Genomic DNA, 19,291 nt, shown 5'->3' on the forward strand with positions numbered 1-19,291 from the left:
TGCCTAGTGTACACAGAAGACTTGGGTTTGATTGGTCCTTAGCACATACACTGGATGTAGTCCTGTGTACATGCATGAACTAGAGACAATAATAGGATATGTGAGATACTGTCTCAAAAAAAAAAGTCTCACTCTTGATTTTATTCTTAGTAGTAGCCACCTTCAGATTCCCAAACATCCTTGCACAAAGGGCCTGGCATTTTGATCTTGCAGTGTCGTCCATAAGAATCTTAGCAGGTCCCAGGCTCATTCATCTCTTTGTCCGTGACACACTATCACTGTAACAGTTTACTTCTCCCCTGTGTCTATCTAGGAGTTCCTACCACAGACTGATCCAATGAGGTGTCCCACTTGGGCTGGGTCTGTCAGAGAGCTAGCAGTGCAGAAGGTCTGAGGTGAACTGGACGACAGCGTTTTCAGACGTTACAGTGAGAATCTGGCTGACTGAGTATCATGTGGGATGTGTGTCTCCTACAAGCCAAGTTTTCCTATTAAAGGTGAACAAACAAAACCCCCTAGAGATGCATTTTATTTTTAATCATCTGTGAGCTCATTCTATTTTAAACTCTAACGCAATTAGAAGAAACATCTTCCCACATACCAAACAATCTGCTCGGACACCGCATAGCTGATAGTTGGTGGTCTCTGGCTCAGAACTTCAGAACCACAAACACATCTCTTCCCTCCCTGTTTCTCATCAGGCCTGACTTTGGTCTCTTTCTTTTTCTTAGCATACCAGTTACTTGTGTAGTGTGGAGGATTCAAACCCTGGGAATGAATAGCTGCCCTGGCCTGGGAAAGCAGGAACTTCCTCCTAGGTCTCGCTAAACCTGCAGGACGGCACATCATGACAGGCAGGTGCTCTGCCCCACTGCTGTTAGGATCCCCGTTCAGTTGTTCGGTCACCCCTTCCGCCTATGTGCCTGGAAGATCATTCAGATTTCATTCAGTAATTTGGAAGCCAAGCCCCAGGTGTTCTAAACTCTAAGTTTCCTTTCCTTGTCCCAATCCCCTACCTGGCAGGGAACTGTACAAGCAGTACACTTAATGCGCAGCTGCACAGCTTCAAAAGTGCCACCGTTGTGCAAGGTTCAAGCCACACAGCGGCACACGGTGCCATGCCTTCCTGCCATGCCCTTCACCAGAGCAAACAGCAGTGAGCAGTGTGAAGACGGTAGACAGTTATCAGACGGCCCGGCTCATCCAATGAGCACACAAGAAACCTACGGGCAGATCTGTCAGCCTCTGACCATGATGTTCTTTCATGCTGTCCTGAGTGTGTTATCAGTGAGTCCTCAGAGTGCTGGGTTCATTTTATAGGATCCACTTATTTAAAAACAATAAAGGTGGTCATTATGGTTAATCTTCATTGTCAACTTGTCAGCATTTGGAATCACCTATGATGTAAAAGATGTATTTGTGTTAAGCAGCTCACCTTTGCCTGCCCCAGCGTATCTGAAACCTCTGACCTTCATGGGCAACTGTGCTCATGTATACATATCCACACTTATACATGTAACTAAAAATAATAAAAATAGATCTTAATAAAATGGAAAAAAGTAATGTTTTTGGGCATCTGACTGACCAAGGTTGGACTTGTGACAGTTTGTCAATTCGAGGAGATTCAGAATCACCCAGGAGACAACCTCTGGTATCTTTGAGTTTTTGGAGAGGTTTAACCAAGGAGGGAAGATCCATCCTGGTGTGGGTGGCACCATCCCATGTGCCGGAGTCCCAGACTGAATAAAGAGAATGGAGTCAAGAACAAACATACACAAAACTACTGTGAAAAGCCATTTACACTGAAGAGTTTCTCTAAAACAGAGGAATTAGCTCTTGCCCCACAAGGGCTGATACATTCAGCAACCACAGCACTCTTCTAGAGAGTAGCTTTATAATGTGTGTCGGACATGGTCGGGGCCCAACTCAGTCATCCTCCAGGAAGAATGGAACACCGATTCCCAGGTCATCGGCGCCTTCCAGTGCCGTTTCATTGCCTTCAGTAACAGATGGGTCACGTGCTTTTCCTTGGCTCCTTTTATTCTTATGAGTACAAAGTGGATTATTTTTCTCTTTGATCTCAGAATGTGAGTTGGAAATGTTTTTTCTTTCCATAGCATGTTGTAGGCAGTTATAAAACCTGTAGATAATTAAATATTTGGTTACATATATGAGCATTCTGAGTGAATGACTGAAACACACCTAGAACTGATCTATTTTTTAAGCTTGACAATGTCATGTTTTATAAATTACAAAGTCAACTAAAACTTTCTTTGCCTTCATCACTGTAAAAATGTCTTCTCACTCTTTAAGAACGATATTCATTGACACTCACTTCTAGTCCAGTGCTGTGTTCCCATCTCTGCATGGAACATGACTTCTCCTCCCCATCAGCTCCTTCCATCCCAGGGATCTTCTTATAAACCCTGCCCCAGGGCCTGGTCAAGGGTTCCCTTCACCATACTTCTAACTGCATACTAATTGCCCATCTTGGAAACCCAGTGACTCCAAGGCCCATTTGGGTATTCTCCATTTCTTGGGCAGAATTACAGTTCTTCAGAGCCTGTCACAATGCCCAGCTGAGCTGCTACAAAAGCTAAGGATCTACCTGGACTCATCTCTCAACTGCAGAGCCCAGCAGACCTTCCCATTTCATTGGTGTCTATGTAAGTGCTTTTTGAAAGAGCACTAAGCACATTTCATCCTCATCCAATCTACTTCTTTTATGATAATGAACAGGACACTGTTAATTTCTAGTGTCCTGCTGACAAGAACCATACACTGTCTAACCTGGAGATTGAGGTCAACACTCGGATGGGTTAGCTGTGGAGTTCTCATCTGATGTGGAGTTAACTGGGAGCTGCAGCGGACACAAAGGCAGCCAGAAAAAGGTTTCACCAACCCTTTCTTACTCAGTCACTAGCCAGTGGTGAAATCACCAGCCAGTTAAAGTAAATACTCACAAAGACCTAAATACAAGACCTCAAACAAACAAAAAAACAGGGAAATACCATCAGACTGAATTTGGTCTTGGACTTAATACCAAAAACAGGCAAAAAAAAAAAAAAAAAAAATCAGACAAACAGATTCATAATAATCTAAAACTTCCATGGAAAGGCACTAATGATATCGAACAGGAAGCCCACAGAATTTGGAAAGCATCTGCCAATCACACATCTGCTGACCATCCAGCATACCGAGGAAACCCTGCATCCCAGGGCAGAACCACAATCCAGGACTTGAACAGACACATGGAAATGTGACAGCTATACAGTCACTAGAGAGCACGTGCTCACCACCACTAAACACTAGAGAACACAAAATGACCTTCTCCAGAGGTGCCTCCTCATACTGTCCTGCTGCTGTTTGCGACAATACAAGATGGGGCAGCTGTGGTAGATGGCAGGGGTGTGGCTCTTCGGGAAGTTAAATAGAGATTCGCCACGCTACTCTAGTTCTGAGAATACACCCAAGAGAACTGGAAGTGGGGAGATGAGTGTGTGTTTGGTAAACAACTGTCTGTCAACAGATGAACACAATATTGTAGCTGCTTCTTCTTCTTCTTCTTCTCCTCCTCCTCCTCCTCCTCCTCCTCCTCCTCCTCCTCCTCCTCCTCCTCCTCCTCTTTTCAGAGCTGAGGACCGAACCCAGGGCCTTGTGCTTGCTAAGCAAACGCTCTATCACTGAGCTAAATCCCCAACCCCTGTAGCTTCTTTTAATGTTTTATTATTCAATAAAGCTTGGGAGTTAAATATTAGGGAGTAAACCTGATTGATTCATGGAGGGATGGAGCAAAGATCACCTCACCCTCTTCTCCACCTTTCCTACCAAAAAAGGAATCTTTTTAGCACATTTTTAGCCCCTCCTTATTCTCTTCGGCCTTCAATCTCCTCTGAGTTGGCCAGAAAACTCTATGGTCCACTCCATGGGCAGTCTCAGTGAAAACACAAACAAATCTCTGCAACAACGGGAAACAAAACATGGTTCCCAAATACAAGGGAGTGTCACCAGTTTGGAAGAGAGAAGTGACTGCTACTGCTACGGCGTAGGAGAGCCCTTAAGGTTTGGCTGGTCGGGGAGATGTAGCTCAGCGGCAAGCCTCTCGTAAAGCATGCACAAGGCCCTAGGTTCAAGACCCAGTACTGCCACAAACAAAACCACCACCACCACACAGGCATGCACTAAGACAGCAGCACACAACAGGACAGACTGCAAAACCAAGTGGCTGGAGTGGCCAAGCTCACACACATAGAAAACGGTCAGAGGAGCTGCAGGACAGAGGGAGGCAGGCCGCGCTCAGTGGGTAGTTTCTGTTCAGGATGATCAAAGTTCTGGAGATGGATGGTGGTGATGGTTACTGATGATGTGGATGTGGGTGCCATTGGTTAAAATGGTAAATTTCTGTTACACATATTTTACCACAGTAAAAAAGACTAAAAAAAAAAAAAAAAAAAAAAAAAATCAATCAGTGGAAATAGATTCAATTACTTTGTCTTTCTGATTTCTTTATTCTTAACAATATTATATGCCAATATATTCAGCCCTTTATTCTATTTTATTTAATATTTTATTACACAGTTGATGAAAAGAAGAACATGGTTAATTTCTTTCTACTCAGTGCCACATGGCTTCATCGGATCCAGGTCCTGACCTGGTATTAACAGACAAAGAAACCCCTCCGGAGGCAGATCTACAAACTTCTAGTTTTCCACCTGGAAATTGTTATGTATGAAATATCTTTTGGTGTCTGTCAGTCCCTGTCTCTTCCAGTCTCCAAAGTGGCTTCTTATGAAGCAGGCCATGGTCCCTGGACAGCCCTGCCTGGCTCCAGATGCTGCAGGCTCTCAGCTGTTCTGCTGGCCGAGTCCCTTCCCACAGAGAAGCAGGCATGGGAACTATTTTCCACAAACATGAACATGACCTTTTCTCTATTAAAACTATTTTAGGGTTTGAGGAGATGGCTCAGTGGGTAATGGTGCTGGCTGTGTAAGCATCAGGTTCTGAGTTCAGATCCCAGCACCCACACCAGAGGCCTACAGTGACAACCCTGTGAGAAGCAGAGGCTGGAGGGTAGCTGTGACTTTCTGCCCCCATCCTAGCACCAGGGTTAGTGAGGGACCTGTCCCAAGGCAGGTTGTGAGAGAACAGGACACAAGACTTCACATACATATGTATGCTTGCATACATGTGCAGATAACACACACACACACACACACACACACACACACACACACACACACGCACGCACATTTGTATGCACACCATATACATACATACACATGTGACCAGACACACATACACCACACTCACACGTGTGTGCACACTGACACACATTGTATGTCATGCACACACTATTTTTAAGCACTTTAACTCTTAATTTTACCGTGCTTCTAAAACTATTCGTTGTTGATGACATGCTATTTGTTGGATTGAGAGCTCCAATCCCTTCAGCTATCTGAACCATGAAGAAATATGTGCAACCCCCCCCCCCCCCCTGCTTATCCACTGGTGCTGACAGCCTTTTCTCTTCTAAGACCAGGCATTCTGTGCCTGCATCTGGCTGATGTGCAGACAGCTCCCGGAGGAGGCACCCTAATTTGCTCACACATTCTGAATCCACACATAATCTTGTAATCAGGATCTTAAGACACTTTTTACCCTTCTTTAATTTTTCCCTGATTTTATATGATGAACCTGGCTCTCTTGATAGCAGCATGTAGACTATCATCTCAAAATACATTTCTGAGTCAATAGATTTAACTCATAATTTGATTTTATGGTTGGTGAGCGTGGCTCAATTAACTTCACCAGGTGTATAGTTAGTTGATCTTGGGCTATATTTATAATCTTGTTGAAATTCAGGGCAGAATATAGAGAAAGTGAGCAGTTGCTTCCTGTGTCTCCACAAATGGCCCCAGTGGAGCACCCCAGTGGAGCACCCCCTGCAGCCGTGGCACTCTAGTGGCAGTAAGCATCTGTGTGCACAATTTTTCTAAACCAGGATCTACCTGCTACAATGTTCTGAGATAGCCACTGTACATGAGGAATTGGCTTCTTTTCCCGGCATCTAATCTGGTACAGGTCACATGACTCCCGAGGGAGAGCTTTGTTAATTCTAGAATTGTATGCTTCTGGAAGGAATGCTGTGTTATGAGTGAATGAAGAGGAAGGGCTTTCCTGTTCTGAGAGCCCATGGCAGGTGCCAAGGCCTACCACAAAGAGCATGCTGTTTGATGACGTTAGTAACTGTTCTTTGAGCTAGTATTTCTTCAGGTCAGAGATAACACAACAAAACAAGACAGTGACTTGGCCAACCTGGGCTGAGGAACCTGTGGACAGGGTTGAAGGCAGGCTGCTATAGGGCTAGCAGTGCCACTGCTCACCGGCACCTTTGCTCTTAGCTGCAGATGACCTGACCAATACAGAGATGAGAGACAGATGACCTGACCAATACAGAGATGAGATGAGAGACAGAATCCTATCTACATCCTGCTCTGAGGCCAGCCTGAGGGCTGCTGCACAGGTCTTGAATAAAGAAAGAGGCAATGAAAATGGAAAGAAAAGTCATGGAAGGGATATTTAGGCTGTGACGGGATGTGAGACTGCCAAAAGGGTGGGAAGAAAGAAAAAGGGAAATTACAAATGGTGTCAACATGTTCATCACTTGGTAACCTGGAAATATACAACTCTGGCTGGTGAGCCACAGTGAGATGGCTTAGTGGGTAAAAACCTGATGGCCTGAGCTTAGTCTCTGAAACCCACCTAACGCAGAAAGTTGTCATCTGACCTCCACAACAGTGTGCTTTGGCACACACACACCCACACACCCCAAACAAAGTCCTCTGGAGAAGCTGACTTGAGTGGCTCGCACACATGGAAGGCAGTGTTTACAGAAAAACTGTTAAAAGGGAGCTGTGTGCTAATCCATGTCCCAGGCAGTACAACTGAGGAAGAATAGAAAGATGTGAATTGAAATCTAGTCTTCTTTCCAGGGGGCCAATGGTGCAATTCCATATCTGCTCCATGCCAACAGCTGGCTATTGAACTAGCCCAGGGTCTAAGACACTTCTATACTGAAAAGGGTAGTCTAAGTAACATCCAGGGCAGTGTGCACAACTTCCCTTCACCCTCTGTTTCACAGCTACTGGGCTCTTTCCCAAATGTTTACTCTGTCTTTAGTAATGGTCCTGCTGGTCTCATGTCTAGTGGTCTCTGAAAAGCCTCCCTTTGCAATCTCTGAGTGCCCATCACAGTGTGCTCTAGTCCCACTGATGACCTCAATCGTCTTTCTTTCCTCCATAGGGGGTCTGCAATTACACAAGCAGTTTGGATTATAACCTTAAGGAGCATGTGTGCCTATTTTTAAGAATGACATGGGCATATATGAAAAACATGGAAACAGATAATTAATTGTACCTTCCAATTCTTTTCCTGTTTTCCTCCATTTTCTGATTTGCTATAGTCACTAGGAACTCAATGTATTCCTCTGTCACCATCAGTTTCCCCTGATGGCTTAGTGGAACTTCTAATCCATGTGTGTTCCGCACAGCCTAGAAGAGAGAGCAAGTTAGTTGCAATCCCCCCATAGCTAAGAAAACTTTAGTAAATGATTTTTAAAAAGGAAACAAATGAAACCTCCATAGAGGACTCAAGGAAAAATCAGAGTCTCTTTCAGCATCTGCTGGAGCTGAGTATGACAATGGGGAAGCCATGCTTCCTCCATCATGCGGCGTGGCTGCACGCTCAGTGCTATGGGGCTGCCAATCTCAGTGACTCTGTTGAGGAGGCAGTCAGCATATCCCCTTTGCATCCAAAAGCTGGGTAGAGGATAAGGACAGCAGAAAAAAATTCTATAAACCCCACTAGTATCAAAGAATTAAAAATTCATCTTTACTGAGTTTCTCTTAGCTCAGACAACCCAACAAAGGAGCACATCCTGGTTCTTGCCTCTAGGAGCTCAAACGTAGAACCACAGAGAACTGCAGTACAATCCAGGGCTATGACAGAAAAAGAACACAGATCCATGCAGCATAAACACGTGAAAGATACTCATAACATGACAAATGCCTGGTAAAGCCTGGGACTCAGATCCACACAAAAGCCAGCACCAGAGCTGGGATTTCCAGGGACAAAGACAATTTCATCAGACATAAAAACAGGGAGTGGATGTTTTAGCCAGAGCAGCAACAGTTCTCTATGGCTGAAACATTGGTCAGACTGGAAGGGCTGGAGAGAGCTCTCAGAAGCCAGCCCATCAGGAGACAACCTTAGGAACGAGGAGATGGATGCCGAGTTCTGACTCAGGGACAGGGTGCAGGGCCTGGCTGGCAAAGGCACAGAGGCAGATATGATCAGGACAGTGACTAACTGGATCCAGGGGACAAAGGAGAGAAAGGAAAGGACATGTTTGTGCCTCCCCTTGGGGACCAGAGATGTTGTAGAGTGAAGGCTTTGGCTTATTGTTTGATGCTTCCTAAGTTCTTTGTGACCCACTTCTATTTGGGAAACAAGGTATCTGTTAAAAGTGAAAGAGTCCAGAGCTAGAAGAGGAGGAATTTGACAAAATCAAATACAGTGTGTACTGTGCAAACAGTGAACACATCAGGAGGGCAGAACTGGGCAAAATTACTATGAGTTGGCTTGGCCAGGAAAGGACAAAGGGAATGCAGGATTTGAAGACCAGGAGGACCATCTAGACTGAGGGCCAACAAACTTTCTGTGAAGGGACAGATAATAAATATCCTTGATTTTGCAGATCATGCAGTTTCTGATACTACTCAATTCTGATGGAGTGGTACAGAATAAGCTGTACCCAATCACGAATCAGAGGGTAGAGTGGACTTGGCTCCCCAGGCGCTGTACTTGACCCAAGAGCAGTCTGCTGTGTGGTGATATTTCATCTGTGTACCCCAATAAAGCTTATCTGAAGATCAGAGGAACAGGACAAGCCACTGCCAACTTCAGCTTACCACCCTCAGCCTCCAGAGGGACCTACTTCCTGTCTACCCACGCCTATATGCCTTTCTGTTCAGCCATCTCACTTCCTCTCTCCACCCAGCTACTTCACTTCCTTTCTGTCTGTACAAACCTCCAGACCTCCATGGTTAGTGCTGAGATTAAAGGCATGTGTCACCATGCCTAGCTCTGTTCCTAGTGTGGCCTCAAACTCACAGAGATGCAGATGGATCTCTGCCTCCCAAATGCTAGGATTAAAGGCATGTGTTACCATTGCCTGACCTCTATGTTTAATATAGTGGCTGGCTTTTTCCTCTGATCTTCAGATAAACTTTATTAGAGTGCACAATATGTTGGGGGACACAATCACCACACTGCTGGACCTCTGAGCAGACAGTAGACCCCCAAGGCGTTAATGAACTCACACAGGTTATAAAGCACAGCTGTGATCAGGTCACCAACATGGAGGACTCGATGTCTATGAGGCTCTCTACATGGTACAAGCATACTTATTCCATTATCCCTTGATGACTCAGGATGAGGCTGGGAGAGCAGAGAATCAGGTTCAAAGTAAGCAGAGAAGGGGAATCTAAAATAGGGACTCAAATATAAACCAGAGTCCTCCCAAACCACATAGGGAAGAGCCTGCCACTTAACGTCTGGGGCCAGAAAACAGTAAGGCCTTTTGGGAGGGTGGAAAAGAGCAGGAGTGGCAGCAGCAGCTCCAGTGATCTTACTGCATCCCATGCACAGAACTGTTCTTGACAACGCGCCTTACCAGCATGGTCTTTCCCCGCTTTCCCACTGTGATGCCAGAGTTCCTAAAGCCAGAATCAACGGCCACCGAGTGCTGCAAGGAAACACAACACCCTAAGTTATACCAGCTAGCCAGACCCTCAATTCTGTCTCAGAAGTGGTAGAAATGTGTTTGGCTGTATGGACTGTGCTTTACAGCCCCATCACATGCCTGTTACACAGACCTGAAGAGCAGCTCTGAAATGTCACCAAGAGAGGATAAAACAGGGACCTGGCCAATGACCACGAACTAAAGCACATGACCAAACCATATTAGACAAAAGCAAACTTCAAATGAATGAGGTGCTTTCTCTAAGAAAGAGCAAAGTTCCCTCAGCGTCCTTTCCAGTCCTAAAGAAAACCATGATATGACATGGGACAAGCACTGATGGGCCTGAACAGGCTGAACTATGGCCATGTCCAGATGTCTGAGGGCCTCTACAGGACACAGGCCTTCCTTCAGCTCAGCAGTTCTTGACTTGGCATGGGTTTGCCCCTCAGGGGCATTCTGCAACATGAGGAGATATTGGGGATTGCCAATCTGCCACAATTACAGGGCAGCGGTGGTGGTGGTGGTGGGGACACTGATATACAAGGAGTAGGATAGCCAGGGATGCTACCACAACATTCTATGGTGCAAAGAATAGACTCTATACAAAGCATGATCTGGCTTCAAATATCAGAAGTGTAAGCATTGAGAATTTACTCTGAGTGGCTCTCCTTTTGAGATGTCACCAGTTCCCTGGGTAAGGCACCCTATGCATTGTGCTGAGGAGTCTCATTTCCAGTTTATATCACTCATCCACCAGGGACTGTTTAAAAAACCCATTTATCTCTCTCACCTAGTCTTTGACATAGGGCACTGTGCTGGTTGAAAGAAAACTGCGTCCATAAGGGAGTGGCACTATTAGGAGGTGTGGCTTTGTTAGAGTAGGTGTGAACTTGTTGGGGAAAGTATGTCACTGTGGGAGTGGGCTTTGAGGTCTCCTATGCTCAAGGTACTACACCCAGTGTCACAGTTTACTTGCTGCTGCCTGCAGATCAAGAAGCAGAACTCTCAGCTCCTTCTCTAGCACCATGTCCACCTGCATGACACCATGTCCCACTATGATAGTGGACTGAACCTCTGAATAGAAAGCCACCCCAATTAAGTTTTCTTTTCTAAGAGTTGCTGTGGTCATGGTGTCTCTTCACAGCAATTAAAACTCTAAGATAGGCACCATCCTCCATCCAATGTCTCAGGCTCCAAAGTGAGCTCACTTTAGCTTTTTACCCCTCTACCTCGCACACAGTTCCTGTTGCTTCTACCTTGCCCTTTAGCCCTTCTTACAGACCAGCCACAATGGAGTCCAAATGCTACACCATGAGGTGTAACATTCTACATGATGGACTCTCTCCCCAGTCTCATCTGCTTCCTTTCTGTTCTCCGAATACTCGGAAACCTTTCTCGATAGCGGCCTCTATCTCTGCTGCTCCCTCTGCCTGGACCACTCTGTGCTACATTCTTCTCATGCGTCTTGTTCCCATTCCCTCTCCAGCTGCCGTCTTTAAATCAGTGCCCAGACCATGCCCTACTCCGCACTCATCCCAACAAGAAACTGTTTCTTTGTCTTCTGACTGTGTATCTCCCTCTGCAATGAATATAAACACCTCTGGAGAGACAGTATGGCCTTTTCTACTTTTCTCTAGCACCCAACAGACTGGGCGACATTGAGTATGCTCAAAGGCAGGGCACAGCTATGGCTTTACTGTATCAGCTCTGCATGTTAGACTCCCACCACAGCTCTGGCACAGGAGAGTGCACCCAGGTTCCACTAGGAATAGAAATCAGAGCTGGACCTGGGTATGGAAACTGGAAAGGTAAAGCTTAAGCAGCACTGGTGGTATGTTGTGAAGTAAGGGGATGTTAAGACTTATCCAAATCTAGAGGGAAAAAAATTTCAGGCTGCGGAGCACTAACGCTTTAAGGGCATCTCTAGGGCTCCAGTCCCCTTTCTCTTTCTGCACAGTGATTGTCTCTGGGCACACAGCTCTAAATGGCATGTACTGGCATCTCTCCAGTGTGTATCTTCAGTCTAGCCTACACCCTGGAGCAGCCTCCCACACAAACACCAACCTCAGTTGAACGGGCCTTCAAGGCATCCATGAAGCGCTAACCCCAGCCACAGCATTTGCAGAAAGGGCTTTTATGTTGAAAATGCTAGTGTGGTCTTCGGCATGGGAACCTAAGTCAACAGGGCTAATGTCCTTATAAGAGATGCTAGTGGTATACATTCAGAGGAAAGGCCATAAGAGGACCCAGGAGAGAGGTGGTTGTCTGTAAGGCAAAGAGAGATGTCTTAGGAAAACCCAATCTTGACAGCCTCTGACCTTGGACCTCCAGCACAGAAAAAATTAAGTATCTTTTGTTCTAAATCATTCACTCTGTGGTATTATTTTTTATGAAACTCCTGATAGACAGGCATTCGCATTTAAGATGCATGCCTCAAACATGCTATTAGTTTCCTGCACTAACCTCTTGAAGACACTACCTGGCACCCAGGTGCTCAGGCCAGACCTAAGACTCACTCCTTCCATCTTTTTCTCCTTCTCAGGCTGTCTGATCCCTGACATCATCACTCTGTTAAACCCAAAGCTAAAATATACGTGACTCTGTCACCCTCTCCTGTCCTTCACTGTCACCTGGGCCACGCCACTGCACGCCACTGAGACCCTGACTACACTGCGGCAGAAATCAGCTCAGAACACAACTGCATCGACCCTTTACAACTAGCCCCTGGCTGAGGAAGAGCCTGACCTGAGGCTTCTGGCCTCCACTTTTCTCTCCCTGTCCTCCCTCCCTCTGTACCCGCTTCCTCTGCTCTGTGGACCCACCAAGCCCTTTCCCCGCGTCTGGAATTCTGATTTAGGAACATTTTAATCTGCCTGGAATCCTGGTTTCCCAGTTGTAGGCCTAACTTTTTCTATTCTTTTTCAGTCTTACCTTCGGGACCTTCTTCAGAGGTGTCGGCACACAGCTCTCCTCCTCTGTGACTCACAGGGATGGAGTGCTCTTGCTAATTTACACTTGGAATGGAACAACTCAGCATATAAGCAAGTAAAAGGTGCAAAAACATACAGGGGAATGTCAGACATGCATTCCCACAGAGTTTCCTCCTAAAACTCATTAAGAAAACCAAAGACACAAGCCTATGAAATTCACATGTAGGATGCTGAGGAAGACAACGGCTGTGCATGGGTATGTATTTTATTTTCCAGAGATTACCAGGAGTCCCTGCTCCTAACACTCGACATAAATAGCTGAACTGACCAACCAGAGGGAAACAATTAAATCAAAACAACATCAGATAATTTTAAAAGGTGGCTTAAAGCCTAAAATGAATGTTACTTACAGACATCTAAATTCAAGAGTAGGTAGAAAGTCTTACCAGGGTCTGTGCGTCCTGCAGTGTCCGGCACTGCACATGGAGGATAAACGGTTCAAACTTCAAAACAGCATTGCTGGTGGAACCCTTCAGAGCTGCCATCTGCATGAACCAAAGGGCAGCGTCAGGCAGGCCTGCTCCGCCCTGTCTTGCGAGCCCTCACTGCCTGCCTTCTTTCGCTTCCCTAGTTCTCACACTCGCTAAGTACACAGTGTCTTAGTAGCTGCTTCCTCTGCTTTTTTGGCATTCTTTCATTATTATATGCTTATTCTGTTCATTTTTTCTTTATATTTATTTATTTACTTGGTGGGGCATCTGCACTATGACACCTACGAAGGTACAGGACAACCTTCCTCAGTTCTCTTCTTGTACCACGTGGGTCCTGGAGATCAGCCTGGGTCAGCAGACTTGGCAGCAGGTGTTTTAACCAATGAGCCACCTCATCAGGCCTATTTGCTTATTTTCTTAACAGACTTGATTTCTAGTTTTCCCATAAATCTGAGCCTTCTGGTAAACTACCGTTTCCTTTATTTTCTTGAAGGGCACAGTACACAAAGCCTGCCCTTGGAAGGCTGGTGAAATGTTCCAGGTTAGACTGAGACAGGGACATATGCATTATGAAGGACTCAGGAAAGGCTGATGTCTCCCCACTGTGCACAAGAAGAACTTGGTGCTGGGTATAAGATGGGCTCATAAGCATGGAAACCATGTCACTACAGAGAGTTTAGAGCAGAGTCAGTACTCTGTTCCCTCTGTACTGGGTACAAGTCCATTTCCTTGAATCATATACCTGTCTTGCAGATGCCATAGGGTAAAGGCAAAGGTCTTTTTATTGAAGCACATAGTGGATGTGTGGACTACAGCAGTCCTTAGCTGTATTACAGCTCTAACAGCCAGGTTAAGCACACAGAGGATGTGTGGACTACAGCGGTCCTTAGCTGTATTACAGCTCTAACAGCCAGGTTAAGCACACAGAGGATGTGTGGACTACAGCGGTCCTTAGCTGTATTACAGCTCTAACAGCCAGGGTATGCACACAGTTTTATCAGCTGATGCTCCACAGGGGATGGTCTGTACTGTCTTTCCCATGTCAGGTCTGGATGTCACCCCTCATTCCTGCTCTAGGTAAACATTATACCATGGAAGCCTAACACATGCTGTTTGTTCTTAGCAACCCTGATTTATGTACCAGTCTCTTTCCTGAGTGGCATGTGGCATGGACAATTTATACAGTGGCACACAGTAAGCACATAACACTACTTCTGAGTTAAAATGTATACAGACAGTTATTATTTCTGTCTGCCTGGCATCGTGGGCAGCACCCTCTCACCTTTGCACCACTGATTCTCGTGAGCTGTCAATTACAACCCTGTCATTTCACTCCCTATCAATCAGAAGCTTCACTTGTCTGTGTCTGACTAGAGACTGTGTCACCCACTAGCAAAAGCAACTCATTTAACATGAAACACTGTATCCACACAGGACAACTCAGAGTCCTTCTTTGGGACTGGTTCATGAATGTTAGGAAAGGACATCTTTTTCTGCTGGGATTGCTGGCAGTTCCCCTTGATGCTGCAAAGATCCTCTGCAGCAGAAGAGCAGGTGTAGGCAGCAGGAACACCCAGCCTGCTCCCAGAGACACAGAGGAAGGATGCCTCCACATTTAACACGAGAATACCTGAATCTGCCATGCCTCCCTCAATCTCCACCTCTGTCCTTTCATGTTGTCTACATAGGATGGGACTGCATTTCTAAAAGGACTAGAAGGGAAAGGCACTGCCTGATTCGACCTTCCATGTGCTCGCCTAACACTTCAGTCTCAGAGAATAGACAACTGAGCACAGCCATGAAGGCCATGAAAGCGATCCATGATGTATAAATATTTCCAACACCAAAGCCAACAACGCAGAGAGGGCGAATCCCCTTCTTCTTCTATAATTTGTGCCTACAGACTCCCCATTGCTGGAGAGGATGCTCTGCTGAGCTGCAGGGACAGGGACGCTTTCACACCACCACCTCCTACAGCCCAATGGGGCCAATGGAGTGAAAACCCCTTAGGCTTCATCACCAGCAGCCATTACAATTACACATGTGAATCTTCTATTCTTTCCATACATATTTAAGGTAACTGAATTTTTAGAGTTTGTTTTTAAATACTAAAAACTTACCACATTGTCTTTCCCACAAGGTTTGTGGGTAACCAGTAGCCAGCAGCAGTGCTGTTTCCGAACCCCAGAACCATCTGTGCTCTAAAAAAAAAAAAGACAACCCAATTCTAATAGTTAACAGAACAAGTACATTGCATTGTATAATATGATGGGCACTCTTAAATTAATACTCATAAAGATTACTAAAAATAATTCAATATATTTTGGGGTAAAAATAACCTAGAAGAAAAATCAACTAAAATAACTTAGGGCTTGAATGGTAACAGTACTTGTGTGTTCAGAAGCACGGCTGTGGTTTTTGTTTGTGTTTTGATGCTAGGGATGGAGCCCCAGCCCTCATAAATGCTAAGTGGGCACACTTACCATGGGGACAAATGCCATTTGGTCGTGTTTTTGTTGGAAGAAAAGGGCGATAAGGGGTTATATGCTAGCAGCATCTGATCAGGAGACACCTGTACAATGGTCTGGCTAACACTACATAAGACTTAGCATTTGCTGATATCTGTGATGGGCAGGCCTTCGAACACCTTCCTCATCACTACTGGCATAATGTTCTGATTTCTATATCAGAATGTATTGGCAAAGAAGTTAGGCCCAACGTGTCAAAGATCTGAAAGGGTTACCATCACAACCTTGACTTACACATTGTTTACTTGTAAGATCTAGTCGGAATATGCAGGTCCTTCCCCAAGACACTTGAAAGCAGGAGACCTTGGACAGGAAGATCTGTGACTCTGAAATAATTATTTACACAGGGCTCTGGAGGATACATTGCCATCTGGTCTTGGAAACACGTGTCTGAATAACTGGTTTTCTTAAGAAGACTTTAGTAAGATGTATTTCGCCTTGTGCTGGCTGCATAAACCTCAGAGCCAAATGAGTGGTCCACATTTAACAAATTCACAGGATCTAATACCATGACTTGGCATCACCTCTGGCTTATCTATGTTCCTCTCATCCTGGTTTTTCACTCTCCTTCTTTCCTAATAAGTCAGAGTAAAATTAAATACCAGTAAAGCATAAGATACACTAGCTAAAAAGAGATCCAGACAGAGTCCTAAGATAGCTCAGGGTGAACAGTTACCACTAAGTGGGTACTGTGCTTACATCTGTCTGTCTGCACCTCTTTGGGTGTTTGGCAGAAGAGCGAAGCTTGGGGACTTGTGTCTTATAGGCTCATATCCTATGTATGTGGATACAGGGAAGCATTTACAGAAGAAAAACTACTCCAGATGCTGGGGCAGGAAGATCACAGGTTAAGGGCTTCCCTGGTCTATGGAATGTGTTCCAGACCAGCCTGGGCAACTTCAAAAGACTGCAATTTAAAAGGTAAAAGGCGGGGAGGAGCTGGGGACACTGCTCAGTTGCAGGGCTCCTGCCTAGCATGAGGCCCCCGGTTCTCAGTGCTGACACTCCTTCAGTGCTGACACTCCTGAATGAAGAACACGGGCAAGTCAAGGTCACAAAGGGCCAAGGAAATTAGTTTTGGCAATTAGTTAAAATGGGGATAGGGTTGCAGGATGTAGCACAATATAAATTTGGATTTTCTGAAATAAGAAATGTCACGATGTTTCAGCACAGATGTTTATCCAATAAATCCTGCCTTACAAGGTGAATATTAAAAAAGACAAATGTGTTAATGGTTTAGAGAAGAGAAAACAGTGTTTCAGAAACTCATTAGGAAAGTTCTGAAAAAAACCCAGATGAGGCAATGGTAAGAGAGGTGGGGACAGCTATTTTTTGAGCAAGAGTGCCAATGCACAGAACCAGAACTTGATGGAAGCAATATAAACATGAACAGGTCTTGCTAATCTGGGAGTTCGGTAAATGATTAATTACGCTGGATCTAAAAACTGTACCCATGCATGTGCGGTCTTCGATGCTCTGGATACAATAACAGCAATACAATGAACACGAGGCAACTTTTAATGAACAACGTGGGCCAGGTATGATGATAAATGCTGGGAATAAATGATCCTATTTCCTCCACACAAAATCGCATGTTGTCTAGTTATTTTCAGTTCGTAGGCAGGAAGAGATGAGAGAATGTAAATTTCCCAAGTCAATACTTCGGGTAACTAGTTAGAGTTCTCAGCCTGGTAAAGCTGCATTGAGAGCTGAATTTTGGCCGGGGCTGCAATAATGGAGTGGGCCACTAGGAGGCTGTGACCCCTTCACTTCAGCGATGCTCACCTAAGGAAGCACCGAGACGTGGTGAGAGCGGTTCAAGGGAGGATTCGGGCGTGAACTTCCAGTCCTCTAGCATTCTATAAATCGAAATTTTCTAGCTGTTGCCGCTCACTATCATCTGGGGGGCCCTGTTAGAATAGCAACGCCAACTGTAAACGCGCGGGCGGGTAGTTAGCAAACAACCCAGTCGGGGCGCGGGTAGCGGAGGCCACCTGACCGCACAGGCACGGCGGGCCCGGGCCTCACCCCGTCCAGGAGGAGGATACGGCCTGCGCAGGAGCTGGTGGTGAAAAACTCTTCCCGCGAATTCAGCAGCTCCACAACCTCCGCCGCGTCCTCGTCCACACTGCCTTTCCGGCTGAGGTCCGCCTTGCTGAGACTCTGCGCCTTCCATCGGCGGAACTCTGCGCTGAGGTCCATGCGCGAGCGACAGGGAGCTGGCGCTCGGCTTCGGAACCCGTCTCCCTTCTCTGTGGGCGCAGCCATATTGCCGCCACGGTGGCCAGAGAGGACCAAACTTCTCCATCCGTGCCGTCGGCGGATTCCAGCCTCCGCCCCCCAGCAGAGGAGGGGTTAAGAGGCGGAGCCTTGAAAAAGTTGGAAAAGACCGGCCCATCTCTTTTGCCAAGGAACTTCTGGAGCTTAGGAGCTTTTGATTTCTACTCTAGAGAAGGGTAAGTCGTTTTTAAACGTTGATCTCATCCAAATGAGCCGCGTTTGGTTTTGACTACTTTTCTTTCCTTCTCTCTGTCCTGGGATACCAGCTCACAAACCTGGCAGTCGCCCAGGACTCCAAGCTCCTAGCCCTGACTACTGGGAGGCTTTAACAAAAGAAAGAAAAGAAACCCACCACCATCACCACCAACAACAAAAACAAGTCCTCGGCTCCAGGAGGATCTGCACTTGGGATGTGCACAGCAGGCAGCCCGGTGGTTCAGGCAAGGGTAATTCCTGCCGACCCCTGGGTTCTCAACTCCCCAGCTCCAGGCAGAGGACTTTCTGTGCTCTGACCTCGAGTCTGCACGAAGCTGGCGTTGTTAACTTCTTTTAGACTCCAGGGCACCAACCTACCATAGTTCTCAAAAGAAAGAAGAGAGAGACAGAGAGGAAAAAACCTAATACTTTTGTTAACTACACCTTGCACATTTACAGTTTCTACAGGGCCTCAATGAGCAGAAAAGACATGTTCATGATTGAAAGGTGCAAAGGTCAGGTGTGGACTGCTTGCCAGCTTTGCGGGAGCCCCCAAAGCCACCGTTGACTCCCTGCTGGCTCCTGCTCTGGGAATGCAGCACACAGCAGCATGTCTTCCCACCCTCTCACACTGGACCTGGTGATATCTTTGAGAGCAAGACCATAACAACATCACACAGCCTTAAGAATTGTACTGGCCACTTTAATTTTGATCATTTACTTGCATTTCCAAGTTAATAATAAGCCACATGCTCTGCTGAGCCTTTCTAGAACAGTGGCAGTTCATCTTATAACTACTGGTCTCTTTCTTAGCTTTCATTTAAAAATATCTCCAGTGCTGTGAGCCTCAGGAATATATTATAAGAACTCAGCTGGTATGGCAAAATCCCTACCTGGAGAGATCAAGGAATTCCACCAGTGGAAGCCAAATTCCAAGGAGCTTTTGATGTTATTTGGCTTGTTATATATCAGCTGTATTTTGTTATGAAAATCTTGTGTTCCTTCATCGTTCTCCCAATTGATTTTTCCCTAAGAAGCACTAACAGTATGGACTGATCACTCTCT

The 19,291-nt window shown here is 45.8% G+C and overlaps 2 protein-coding genes across 4 annotated transcripts in view; one reads left to right on the plus strand and one right to left on the minus strand.

Annotated features, from left to right (window-relative positions):
• Positions 1–1,781: 1,781 nt before the first annotated feature.
• On the minus strand, positions 1,782–18,089 carry Tyw3 (tRNA-yW synthesizing protein 3 homolog). Of its 3 annotated transcripts, XR_004945183.1 has the most exons (7): positions 17,780–18,089; positions 15,344–15,424; positions 13,179–13,277; positions 9,734–9,805; positions 7,417–7,550; positions 4,249–4,433; positions 2,846–2,860 (listed from the first exon to the last, which is right to left on the minus strand). XR_004945183.1 is itself a non-coding variant. In XM_036189884.1 (6 exons), the coding sequence occupies exons 1-6, from the start codon at positions 18,017–18,019 to the stop codon at positions 1,927–1,929; spliced, it is 840 nt and encodes a 279-aa protein (XP_036045777.1). In that variant the 5' UTR covers positions 18,020–18,083; the 3' UTR covers positions 1,782–1,926. The 3 variants fall into 3 exon arrangements, 2 of the variants coding, with proteins under 2 accessions (XP_036045777.1, XP_036045778.1); XM_036189884.1 differs by lacking the exons at positions 2,846–2,860; positions 4,249–4,433 and adding an exon at positions 1,782–2,140 and having other exon boundaries at positions 17,780–18,083; XM_036189885.1 differs by lacking the exon at positions 2,846–2,860 and having other exon boundaries at positions 3,704–4,433.
• Positions 17,504–19,291, plus strand: part of Cryz (crystallin zeta) — a 28,076-nt gene continuing 26,288 nt past the window's right edge. Inside the window, exon 1 of the mRNA XM_036189883.1 lies at positions 17,504–18,207. The gene's annotated coding sequence lies outside the window, so the exon portion shown is untranslated. The remainder of the gene's footprint in view (positions 18,208–19,291) is intronic.

Source organism: Onychomys torridus, chromosome 6, assembly GCF_903995425.1.
Source record: "Onychomys torridus chromosome 6, mOncTor1.1, whole genome shotgun sequence".
Taxonomy (NCBI): Eukaryota; Metazoa; Chordata; class Mammalia; order Rodentia; family Cricetidae; genus Onychomys; species Onychomys torridus.